The 13,598-nt window shown below is 37.0% G+C and overlaps 1 protein-coding gene across 1 annotated transcript; it reads left to right on the top strand.

Annotated features, from left to right (window-relative positions):
* The first annotated feature begins 3,734 nt into the window (after positions 1-3,734).
* LOC122072102 (transcription factor RAX3-like) lies at positions 3,735-5,282 on the top strand. Its single transcript, XM_042636647.1, has 3 exons — positions 3,735-4,054; positions 4,176-4,305; positions 4,479-5,282. Exons 1-3 carry the CDS (start codon positions 3,919-3,921, stop codon positions 5,161-5,163), a joined length of 951 nt encoding a protein of 316 aa, XP_042492581.1. The 5' UTR covers positions 3,735-3,918; the 3' UTR covers positions 5,164-5,282.
* Positions 5,283-13,598: the final 8,316 nt, after the last annotated feature.

The raw sequence follows: 13,598 nt of genomic DNA, 5'->3' as shown, positions 1-13,598 counted from the left end.
TTTTAGACTAAGTCGACGACTTGTGATGAGGTCCACTTGGCTATTTATCGACACTGTTTGGCAGCCACAAGCTTTCCGTGATTCTCTTTTTATTCTCTCGAACTGCTGCATTGAAGTCAGAGCCTTCCCTTCTTGATGCCTACCATTATGTTCTCCGCAAATATTATTTGCTATGACAACAAAACTCAATGACCAAGCTTCCTTTAGGCCTATTATTCTTCTCTTTCTGATCCACCATTGTTCTCTTTGCTTGTTATGGTGTTAGGGTTCGTGACAACATGGGGTCGGATTGCCTAGCTAAGGTCTCTTCCACTTGAGAGATGGCACTAATGATGGCTTCAATCTTCTTAATCACATAACTAGGGATACCATAAACTCCAATCTAGAAGAGATAGGAGGCCTGTCTGCTAAATAAATTCCAGGGATTTCCTATGAGATGGATGATCTCTACAAGGAAGATTTACGCTGAGTCAACCTTCTCTTTTGGATTTTAACCACATGTTGGGATGAATTTTTGTAGTTTCATATTCATAATCTTCTATATTGGACAATATTTTAGAAGAATCCTATCATATCTTCTATTTTGGGATTAAGGGAAATACTGTAAATGGAATTGGATTATCAAATATTGGGTAGTTTCTATTATAAGTTTGGATTTTTATTTGCTTTCTAATTTTCTTTTTTTCATTCTTTAGGTAGCTGAACTCTATAAATAGAGAAGCTCTCCTCTTAAAAAAAAAAAAAAGCTCCCTCTCCCCTATCTTTCTTCTTACAATTTGTAATTTTTTATTTTCTCTACAAAATTTCATTGGAGTCATTGAAGTTGTAATTGAAGATTTAGAAGCATCTTTGAAGTTTGAATATGCAAAAGCTTAAAATTTGTTCTCTTCTTCAATAGAATTTTTCAATTGTTCTTTAATTCAAGTTCTTTTATTTTTAATTTCTCTGTCTTTTACTTTTTATTCAAGTAGCATGATCACCACCACCCCATGGCTAGCTAAATCCATTCTTTTGGGATTTTGGTGAAGCCATGGGTGGTTCATATGAATAAATAATGAGACTTACTATGGTTGACTGCCACATTGTGTATATCATCCAATAGGACCATATACATGATAGCCACCGTAGCCATAGTGACATTAATTAGGATTTATAATGTTTATCTTAATATTGCATGTTGAATGATGCTACTCATGGGGTATGTTAGACATTGCCACATCTCCCATAGACCTAGATCATACTATGTGTAATATGCATGTCCTCTTACCTATTGTTAATTCAACTTATTCCCATGGTGAATCCCAATCTTGAATGAATCTTTCCCATTAGTTTTACTCCATTATTCTCCATTGGTTAGTTAAATTTAATTGCTTTAATTTAATTTGATATTTTAATTATTATAATTATCTTGCACATCTAGTGAAACTAGTATAATCAAATCTCTTTTGATTTACACTCTGCCTAATTTGGAAATATGTTAATTAGGCATTCGGCCTCTCTGGGTTTGATCCGTAGTTACAGCTGATATTATGCGCTTGCGGTTAGCATAATCATTGTGGCTTACATTTGAGCCCAACAGTCACATTCGAATAAAGAATACTATCCAATAGGTTAATTGCATTATTTTAGGTGATAGCAGCGCTCTTCCGTGGGGAAGCACCTGACCGTATAGAATACTTACACCTTAGCTATTATATGTGATCTTCCTTCAATCCAGCTACATATGCTTGCCATGCGCTATGGCAAGTTCTACCTCATATGATCCAAACATCTCATGACACGAGCTGATGATAGCTATGCAACACCTGTATGAAAGTCAATACCATCCCATTAAGGACATGTTTTGTTATTCATATGTCAAGAGCTAGTAAGGTTTTGTGCATTGTAGGCAGTGTAGTCTGGGGCATAAGGGTCTTGGTGTTGGTGTATGATGTCTTGTATTCCGTCGCAGTTTAATCCAGGGAGTACTGGTGCAGCACCTAGACAGGCAGGATAGTGGTCCCGCTAGCCGGTTAGCGGGCCATGGGGGGTTGCAAGGGGGGCAAGAGGGCCCCCTGCATAGCAGGAGGTGTAGGGGGGCGCAGCTCCCCGCTCGAATTTTTTATTTGAGGGCAATTATGTACTTTCTGGATTAGAGTGTTTTTTTGCTATATATTTGTAGCGAGGGTTTCTTTCTCTGTAATGCAAGCAATATGGAGAGGTGTGAGGAAGAGCACTGTAACCCTATTCTCCATTGATAGTGAGGCAGGATCTCATCTCACCGGGGACGTAGGTAACCTTGCCGAACCTCGTAAAATCTGTGTGCATTATTTGTTTTGTTTTCCCATTATCTTCTGCATCGTTTTAGGGTTGCGTTTCTACACTTGGTACTATCCAGGAGCGAAGAATCTCAGAGGGGATTGCAATGAGCAGAAATTTCACTCACCGACCTGAACGACGAGCAAACACTCAAACATGATAGCAAGGGATCACCAAAAGGAATGGACAAGCTCTAAGGAGGGAGGAGAGAGGGAGGCAAAAACCATGCTTTCAGAGAAATGGTGGTCCGAATCTTCTCTGAACTGGGAGAATAACTGACTAAGCCATGGCATAAGAGGGGTATTCTTCACACGGGACAGGGCCAAGTGACAAATTGGCCATACGAGTGGAAGCAAATCCCTTCTGTGAAGCTTTGTAGAATGAGATAAGAGGAAGCCCCAAAGTAGGTGATTGGCCAATCTCACAACCCAAAATACTTTTTAATCGATCCTTGACCTCAAGAAGCACCCCAAGAATGGAAATCAAAGATTTATGGAGATTAATACCAACCCAAACAAATATGCAAATGGTTGCAAGGCATGTTTTATTGTACATGTCAGTCCTTTAATAGAGAATGGACATGGGTCTTATCTAGTTTCAGTGGAACCTCTGTTTGAAACACTATTGGGTATTTTACCTTTTATGTTGTGATTTATCATATTTGATGAAAGCGCAACAAAAGATATTGGTTTATGCCCTCTTACACTTTTTAGCAGATACCATATTCGTACCTCTATCTTCTTCGATGTAAGGCAAAAGGTACTCTGCCTCCCTACCTTTTGCAAAGATTACCCAACAACCAATCCCTAGTCCTCTTTCTTTTTTTTTTAGTTGCCGCTCCTATTTAATTTTGTAGGCCTCTTGGGTGGCATGCATGAGTGGCTTGCCTCCCCACTCTTGTTTTCTTCCTCTCATTTTAATATATTACAAAAAAATAAAAGATAAAAATAAATATAAAATCCAATATAAGGATATACATAGAACGGGCACTGTACACATGGCCCACCAGGATGGCTTGATAGAGGGGTGATGATTTGGGTTGGCCATAGCATCTGTCCACGTATCCAAAACCAAAGCCACGTGAGCTTGCAATAATCCGTTTAGAAAGCCATTTCAGTAATAGCTACTATTATTGTAATAATGGAAAAGGAAAGAAGGCTTAAGACTTGATCCTAACTTTTAAAGGGTGAGGAGTTTGGGACTCCGGACTTGGTGAGGGTAGAGGAGGGAAGCCAGTCCAGCAATAAGCTGACGTTTGCATTGTAGATTCTAGACTGGCGAAGAAAGACAAGGAGAAAAAACTTGGTCTTCTGTTCTGGCAGTTTTTTTTTTTAATAAGAAATTTGGTCTTTCCTTCTTAATACTATAATTTTTCCGCCCTTTATCTACACCTCCTCCAGGTTCATCTTTACGCCATTCTCCTTCTTATTCAATATCTTCTTTAAATCATGACTCTTCCAGGAACCATGTCACTCCTTTTCCAGCTATTCTAATCTCTCTCTCTCTCTCTCTCTTATAATATATACATAAACATTACCATCAAGAAGAAGAGAGGGAGAAGAAGAAGATAATTAGCTTCCGCCTCTCTCAAGTCTCTAACACAGCACACAAAAGAAAGCCATGGGAAGGGCTCCTTGCTGCGACAAAGCCAACGTAAAGAAAGGGCCATGGTCACCTGAAGAAGATGCCAAGCTCAAGTCTTACATAGAGCAGCACGGCACCGGTGGCAACTGGATTGCCTTGCCCCAAAAGATTGGTACTTAATTAATGCTCAACCCTAGTAGTTAATCCATCTAATTACCCTTCTTCTTCTGCTACTTCTCTCTCTCTCTCTCTCTCTCTCTCTTTCTCCATCTCATATTTGTTGGTTCTTGTAGGGCTTAGGCGATGTGGGAAGAGCTGCCGCCTCAGATGGTTAAACTATCTTCGCCCCAACATCAAACATGGAGGTTTCTCCGAGGAAGAAGATAACATAATTTGTAGCCTCTACATCAGTATTGGAAGCAGGTGATCCGATCGATTATGGAATTTTTTTTTTTTTCTCATTTGTCAACAATTTAGTCTTCTTAGCTAATCTTGTTTTTTGCTGATAGTTTTTCGGTGGAGCTTCAAGTCCAGCTTTGTTTCGAATTTCAAATGTTGATTTTATCTATTTGTGAAACTTTGTGAATGAACAACAGATGGTCAATCATAGCGGCTCAACTTCCAGGACGAACTGATAACGACATAAAGAACTATTGGAACACTAGGCTGAAGAAGAAGCTTTTGGGTAAGCAGCGGAAGGAGCAACATTCTCGTAGGTTCAGCTCCCTCAAGCAGCAAGACACGAAGAAAGCGAGTGGGACTCTTGTGTCTTCTGATCAGAGCTGCAACCAAAACCCATATTGGCCGGAGCTGCCCGTGGCTACACAACCTTTGTCACACCAAGACCCATGGCTCAACGACCATTCTTCCCTTCGGAAGTTGTTTATGAAGCTTGGTGGAAGCCCAAATCTTCAATGCCCACTTGATATTCCCTCTACCCAGCAATTACCAATATATGAAAATTCCATCAATTTGTCCAACATGAATTACTTTAGCGACATGGGTACTTCTCAATTCAATCACAACACCCAACTCGACCTTGCCTTGTTGGATGAAATGGTTTATAGCAACCCACAGGGATTAGAGGGACTGGATCAGTGTTTCTATGATAGCTCAGCCGGTACAAGTACTTCAGCAGAAAGCGCGAGTTGGGGTGATATAAGCTCTTTGGTTTACCATCCAGGACTAGTCCAGCCAGATTTTGAAGTCTGCCAGCAAGCCATGATACAAGAATGTGCTTTCCAGGAGGAGCCGCCGAGGTACCTCGAGGAGTCGCAGTAGCTGCACCCATACATGGGGATAACAATGGTGTAAATTTGTATCACAAGGGGGGAGGTGATTGAAGATTATTGTGTTTGGATTAATAACCCTAATAAACTCAACTGGGCTATTTCTTTGTATGAGCTTAATTAATTTCCTTAACTCTCTGATAGAACTTGTGTCTCTAGTTTTTCCAATTCACTTATTTGAAATTTTACACTAATTTAGTTCTCATCTTACAGTAATTTCATAATAGGACAGTGTTTTACTGCAATCGTGTCCATTTTATCCAGCATTTTTTGAGTGCAGCCATGCTGATCCTGTCTGGGTCTGTTGTGATTGTTACTGTTTCTCAATTCTCAGTTCAACATGAGAAGGTACGTGGTCTCTTTGAGACACACAAACACAAGTGGAGCTGTAACATAAGTTCCTTGGAATCCCCATTAGAAAGGCAGTAAAGTAGAGAAGGGGTGTTTGACAATTTTGGCTATAACTTGCTGGGCTCTAGCAAGTGGGGTATCCAAAGATGGCTGCATTCCTTTATTGTTATTCTTCCCATGTCTGCAATAACTATGATGGTTGTGAAACCACATCTCTTCACTCTCATGTCCCATGGCTCCAATAATAATAATAAGAAGAAGAAGAAGAAGAAGAAGAGAAGCTATATTGGGGTCAAGTTTTATTCACTGCATCCCATTTAATGGATAAAGGGAGATTTTTTTTCTTTTTTCCTCTAGTTGATGAGGCATCATTGAAGATGGGACTCCGAAGTACAGATATTCTTCTGTTCAATTGTTTATATACATTTATGTAATGAGCCATTAATGGGTATTTCTTGCTAAGCCAATTTGCTTCTGCCTGATGATGCTGTTTCAGTATGGTCCTAGAAATTATTCCTTGGGAGTTACTCTAAAAAGCTTCAAGATCTGGATTTTGAATTTTTTCTAGTTCCTGCTGAACTAAGGTTTATGCATTAATTATTAATCAAAATTAACAACATCAAATGAATCTATTGTTTGCTATGTTCACTAGTAATAATGCTATGCCTTTATTAAGTGCTTAAGAAAATTGAATTTCATTATTTATTGCATTAAACATTCTACTCTTCTCACTGCCTCAAGAACTATAAAGGGTCAGTTTCATTTTCATGAATTCATCATTAGGGACTGACATGTGTGGGTATATATATTTCCTTTTTTTGTTAACACTCATTTGATATTCTTTCCAAATGGGGAAATTGTACTTGCGTGTTTTCTTTGGGGTTCTGTTTCCCCCACTAAGAGAACCTTCTTATCAAACTGATACTAATATAATCCATAAATATGGAAGTATATATTACCTTTGTGATTAAGTCTTAGATCAAAAGGAAAGAAAGAAAGAAAGAGGAAGCCACTAAGCTAAACAAGATTATGACCAAGTCTTAGTAGCACTTGCCCAGTTATATATACTTCAGAACGCATGTTCTGCAAAGTTCTCTCTCTCTCTCTCTCTCTGATTGGGGTATATTCACAGTATCCAAATTACGTCTGCATATGGCATTTGAAACCGACTGATACCTAACAAAACCATGGTTCCAGCACAGAGTAGCTTCCTCCTTCCTTGACACTTCTCTTACATATGCATCACAAGTTTTAAGCTTGAGAGTTGTACATCTGATCAGGTGCAGGCGTTTCCTGCGGTAGTCTAGCTGTTGTCATTGGCTTGACCAGTCAGCCCGGTGATCCACCAGATTGACTGGACCAACACTCCTGTCCCAGTCTCTCCCAAGGACCTGGTTGACCTGCTCTTCTACTTCTAGAAATTTCCTCAACAGATGGTACATCTCGTGCATAATGTTAGCACTCCAATGTACAGTTGAGTCTTGTGATTACTCATAGCCATGGAGATCACAATATCATAGAGCTAAACCAATTACATTCATGGCCAACTGATATAAGAGAGTGATATTCCTTATTAGAGGGTAGGCCTCAGCGTAACAGTAAGGTTGTTCCATTGCTACCTAGTGGTTCTGATTCAAATTCAAAAACAGTCAATCCACATTTTTAATTGATTTCCTAAAGGGAAATAAATGGTTTTCTTTTCTAAAGGATCAGAAATAATTTATTAAAAGAAGGAAAAACAAAATGCAAAAATAATATATCCAAAAAAAAAAAAAATAAAGGGATAGAAATTAATGGTTTAGTATGCTAAGATCATCTAATAATTAGGTGATGCTTGGTCGAGGAGAAAATTAAATACCTATAATATATTTTTTAAAAGGAAAAAAAAACAACTCTTTTTGGGGTTTGAAGATAAAGGGAGGGTTTTGAGTAGGGGGATATAAGGATAAATGGTTAATGGTTAGAGAAGAATATGGTTTTGAAGCTAAGGTCTAAAATATAAAACATAACCCCCCCCCCCCCCCCCAAAAAAAAAAAACCCACCTAGTCCAAATGACACCTCCTCATTAAATTGCTTACTTAGCCAACTTTAATCATAACTTGAAAACCTAGAAATTATTTCTTTTGCATTTGAGTTGACTTGTCAATTAAAAACAAGAAAGGGAAGCAGATGAAGATTTTGATTTCACACAATGGTTGTTGTACTGAGATCCTCAATGTTGTTTTTGTTGCTGACTTTTCACTTTGTAGAATAAAAATTCAATGGGTAGTCGAATCCTATGTTATGTTAGAAAAGGTTGACAAATGTTGAAAGTAGCAGTTGATCATTTCGTTTGGCTATTTAGAATTTCTAGTCTAGTAGACAAAACCAACTCTCAAATCAATCTACTAATTAAAACTAAAGTGGGTACGTAGTAGTATAAAGATGAAGTTGATATTAATTTAGTATCATATAATATACCCCTTTCAATCTTCTATGTTCACATGTCTGTGTTATTCTTTCTAATTGTCCATCGATGAGTGGGGTATACTATTTGAGTTTTCTTAATAAAATGAAGTGGCCTTTGATTGCAAGTAAGGTAATATTATATATCAACAAAGTGACTCTTGATTGCAATCCATATAATTGATATGTGCATTTTTGTATTTCATTAAATAAAGAAAAACAAACTAAAATCTGTCCACTAAATTCACAAGCTAGCTAAGAAAAAAAAAAAAAGATCACAAGCCAAGTAGGAAAACCCTCTAGCCAACAAAAAGGATTCATAGCCTGAAATGAAAAATCAGCCAATCTATATCCAATGGTCACAAAACACCTACAATAAATAAATAAATAAGAGGCTCGAAAGATTAATAGATTATTCCCAAAAATCGAACACCAAAATTTCTAACATATTATGCCAATCTAACTTACGAGAAATCTTTATCATTAGCAATATCACAACTTTTTTAACATTCAACCAAAGTTAGGTCAATTCTAGTATTTTCCAGGCCAACTTTAGACCCTAGAGTTTTTTCTGACCAATTCCAATCGAATCGATTGGTAGTTAGAACTGATCTGGATCCTGATTCTGGGGTTTTAAATCATAGGTCAGATGTGAAAAAAAAAAATTTGTATGGATCTTGGTTCCATAACTTTTCAACTTAATTACACCAATTAAGCTAAATAATAATAACAACAACAAAAATTTGGATGCTTAATGAATTAACTTTTAGCACATTGATCCAATTATAGACAGCCTTATCATGGGCTAGATTTTGTTTAACTAGATTCAAAATTAGACACTTCAAAACCTCAACTATAATGGATAAATTCAAATAAGGATGTATTTCATTGGAAATTTCCTCAAGGGAACTTCAAGGAAAAGGAACTGTGGTATTACAATGTTTAAAGATGGCATGATAGCACTTTAAGGGGTTTTGGACGTTAATATTGTGACAATCTAACATAATCTATTATTGGTTACCCAAAAAAAAAAAAAAACCATAATCTATTATTAAGTATAATATTCTACTTATTATTTGAAAAACTAAATAAAATTCACAAATTTATGGTACTAAAGGATAGAAGTTAAAAATGGCTACGCCACAAAGGAGAATTTGAAACCACAAGTTCATGCGTGTAGAGAAACCTAATATTAGTGGTCATCATAACGGCCTATGATTTTCTTAGAATATCTATTAAGTATGATGCTCTATAAATATTGGGAAAAGGACAGGTATGCTAGCGTAGTACCTAGGAATTAGGAATGCTAGCGGCATTTTGACCGTAGAATTTGATCAACATGAATTGAACTGTTGGATGGAGAGAAGATAAACAAATTTTCAATGCACGGTTGCAACACCTCTCTCTCTCTCTCTCTCTCTCTCTCTCTCTCCTCGCCGGAAAAAATCATTCATTCACCGGATCCAGCTGGAGAAAGCAAAGTAGTTGGCACCGCCGCTGTTGATGGACCTCAGCAGTTGCCGCTGCCGAGGTCGAAGAAAGCTCAGAGGGAGGGGGAGAGAGAGAGGAACAGCAAAAACCAGAAAAAAGAAGAAGAAGAAGAAGAAGAGAACTGAGCTCAACCTGGGCCTGTTCGGTGCTGAAACTCACACCGAACGCTGCCGCTGCCGACTTGTTCGGTGCTCTTTCTCTCTCTCTTTCGCTTCTCTCACCAAAGGGCCAAAGGAACGGGGATCTGCCGTAGCCGCAGCCGCTGCCGAGGTCGAAGAAAGCTCAGAGGGAGGGGAGAGAGAGAGGAACAGTAAAAACCAGAAAAAAAAAAAAGAGAGTGCAGCTCTGCCGGAGTCGGAGCTGGTGAGGAAAAGGGGAAGGAAGACCGTGGAGCGGCAGTATTGCGTAAGTTTTGTACGACAAAAATTACAAACGGATGAGATCTTTTATCTTTCATCTGACGGCCACTATTCGCTAGCATACATAATTCCTAGGTACTATGCTAGCATACCTATCCCTCTCCCATAAATATTTATTAAGAAAAAATATTATTTTCTCTGAAAGGGTCAAGTTTCAATGCAATTGGACTTTCCTATGTTTCAATGAAAGTTTAAAAATCAATGGAAGGAAAGAAGGATTGTTGCCTTAAATAATTGGACTTTAGAAATTTTAAAAGAGAAGTATATTGTGCTATGAGTTGAAATGGCCCATTAAAATTTTTATGTAGCAAGAGGATACCCTAAAATTAAGCGTTAGGATAACCAAATCAACCATCTGAAATTCTGAAAGCAGTGAAGAAAGAAAACTTGTCTTTAGCTCACTAGAGGGGAAACCTCTTTCCATAAAGATATTTAATAGAATATTTTTAATTTAAAGTCCTAAAAAGATTAATATATGAGTATTATTTAATTTTAAAGTCATAAAGAGATTATCATTTGAGTATTATTTAAGATAGCACGTCACAATAATTGGCTTTTACTGTTGGAATTGTAGCTCTCTCTCTCTCTCTCATGTTGGAATGCATTTGAAATAAACAGATAGAAGAGTGTTAGGCTTGAGATTTGGAGCTGGGAGACAAGTACATATTGCAGAAAGAAAGTATAAAAGCATTAATGTGGTCCAAAAATTCTCAGAAAATTTTAAAATAAAGGTCAAAATAAAATATGGGAAGAAGGAAAATAAGGAGTTCCTATCAAAAGATGCCACGCTAAGACAACCAGGAATCCATGCATGACTCTACCTACATTTACCGGGCGAATTTGAAGAAACTGCAAGAGAGTTAGTAATGGTGCATAAACTAGAAAACAAACCCTTCATCAATTCAAAAAGTTTCTCTATTATTAATATAAGGGAATAAGATCATGTCAGCAGTGACATCAACCAATAAAGAAGTGCCGGCCACTGTTAATAGTAGTAGATATGATTCAACTCTTTGCACGAATTGAACCTATTCATGCTAAAGAAAACACAACCTAACAAAAGGAAAAATAATCAAGCAATTACTATGCAAGTATATACATGGTGTGACAAAGTGTCTACGTGCATCCATGACGAAATAAGAGTGCTTTCACTAACATTTGAGAAAAGGATTACAAAGCTCTCTTCCTCTCGTCTCTCTATTTTTAAAGAATTTTCCTTTAACTATAATGAACTCCATTGCTACCAATTTACAGAAAAACACAAAGATACAATTTTTTAAATCACCCCTTAAAGGGCTTCCGAGGTGACAACAATCCAAATCATCAATCCTCAACACTCCCGCCATTTAGAATAGATCATGGGCTCTTATATATATATATATATATATTACTTATCCATATGTGTATCTAAATGCCACATTTAAGATGTAGAGACAATGTACTTTGCCCTTCTATGATCACTTAATTAATAAATCTCCATCAAATTTAGGGTGTTAAGCCTTTTTCTTGATCTTGAAATTCCTTTGCCCAATTTGTGTAGACCAAATCTTATATATGGATAAACACTCAATTAAAAAAAAAAAAGATTGAAGACCCACATTTAATTGGTTCCACTTAGACTTTATCTCATGCCAAACACCTCACAAGCATGGCTGATCTTAGTGATGAGGTGCTTACATAGTTCTTACCATATCTAAAAGAAGTGTTCACTGTTCCCATTTGATCTAATATATTTTTTTTCTTTTTTTGCATTCTGAATTAAATTTCTCAAGACTTTAAGTTACTACAACAAAATAATCCTTGAAAAGTAAGGTGGCATGAATTAGGAAGGAATAAGAATATCCCTATCTAGTAAGGGTTGGAGCAGAAAACTCCCCAAGCAAACCACCAAAAAGTCTTCCAAATTGACTTGGTTAGGGAGCACGCATGTTCCGTCAACTCAAATGCTGACTATTATAAGAACCCATCTACAGTTGTCTCCTCTCCTCTCCTCTCCTATTAAATTAAAGGGTTCATTCCCTCATCCGTGATTGAGGGTGGCAAGGTAGCCCTAGCCATGACAAAAGCCAAGAGACGACCTTCCTCCCTACTTTGCCAAAATACAAATATTTTTCTCATAGTTGCACCCTTTTAAAAATAATATTCTAAAGAACACGCTTATTTTTTTATCTCTAAGACATTGACACTCACTAACATGAGATTGAGATATGAGATATATCCCTCTGATCATCTTTTGTCCTGTCTTTTAACATTGGCAATCCTTTGTTTTTGTTTATCTATTATTAATATAAAGAGTATGTTGTAAACAAACTATTGTTTCCAGAAAAAGAGAGGATAATGGCTTTATTTTTTTTTTTAAGTATTCTGTTTCCAAGAAGAAGAAGTTAGCTTCCTATGGGTTTCGCTTGGTTGTCAAAAGAATAAGAGTGGATTAATGGATATATATGAATTGAAGCTAAGATGATAGTTCATTGATCACTCCATCATTCATGGGAATGTTTATATATGTGTTTTAATTTATTAATCAATCTGGGTTTCATTATTGTTGGTTATTTTATTATATATAGATTTGTGTTTTGATTCAGTGAGGGTTTATTGGACACAACCGACAATTATATCATGTATTAAGAAACTGTAAAGGGACCTTTCTACCTGTTTGAAGCGTTTCTTTTTAGGGGAGGGATAGACTTACTGTGCCGGAGAGGAGAGACTACTCTTGTTTTCAAAGCTTGATATGTAGCCGACTCAATATGATATAATACTAGGAGGAAGCATTTTTTTTTTATTTAAATAAGATTGATTATATTCTGTGTTAGTTCAACGTTATTCTAATAATCGTTAGATTAGTGTACAAACAAAAGAAAGAATTCAAGCAAACAATCACATACGAATACAAGGAATTTCATATAGGCTCGACACGGAAATTTCTATTCACAAGAAAAGTTCTACAATTCACTGTGTTATTCTCTACTAAGATTTTCTCCAAAGAAAGAATGCATATGTTGCTAGGGTTTTCCCCCAAAGAGACAATAAATAAGCAACATAACCTCCACACTTATATTTTTACATCTATACATGTAATGGATCTAAAAACCAACTCAATTAAACATATCCAAGCCCCAGTTATAACTACATGTAACCTTGAGCATGCAAAAAGGTTAGGGGTGCAGATGCTTTGGATCGAATGCGACTCGGTTGCAGTGGTTTCTCTCCTATTGAAAAAGAAATTCCCATGGATAGTGCGCCAACGGTGAATTAATTGCATGTCCTATCTCGAAGGGGTGGAGTGGAAAATCACTCACTATTATCGGGAAGCCAACTATATTGTTGATTTTTTGTCAAAATCAGCCACTCGATTTGAAGAATCTTCCCCAGTTAGCTCCTGGCTGGCCTTGGTAAGGTTACACTTGAAAATTGATGCCTCGGATCATCCAAGATACAGACTGCAGTAGTTTGTACTTATGATTTTTCTTTCTTGTGGAGGAGTTTGGCTTGATGGCTTATTCTGCTGATGGCAATGCCGAAGGTGGATTATGTTCATCTCCTCTCCTCTTTTTCTTGTGTTCTTGGGTGTTTCCTAGCCCTTGTGTACATTATTCTTTTTTCCTTTTCCCTTAACATACAAATGAATTTCTAGCGAAAAAAAAAACTACGTGGACCTATGGAATACAAAACAACTCCAACAAATCTCCACCTTAACTTAGATCGGAGAAATCATTT

This window comes from Macadamia integrifolia, chromosome 2, assembly GCF_013358625.1.
Source record: "Macadamia integrifolia cultivar HAES 741 chromosome 2, SCU_Mint_v3, whole genome shotgun sequence".
NCBI classification, from domain to species: domain Eukaryota; kingdom Viridiplantae; phylum Streptophyta; class Magnoliopsida; order Proteales; family Proteaceae; genus Macadamia; species Macadamia integrifolia.
The sequence above is the reverse complement of the archived record's forward strand: the minus strand, read 5'-3'. Positions and strand labels throughout refer to the sequence as shown.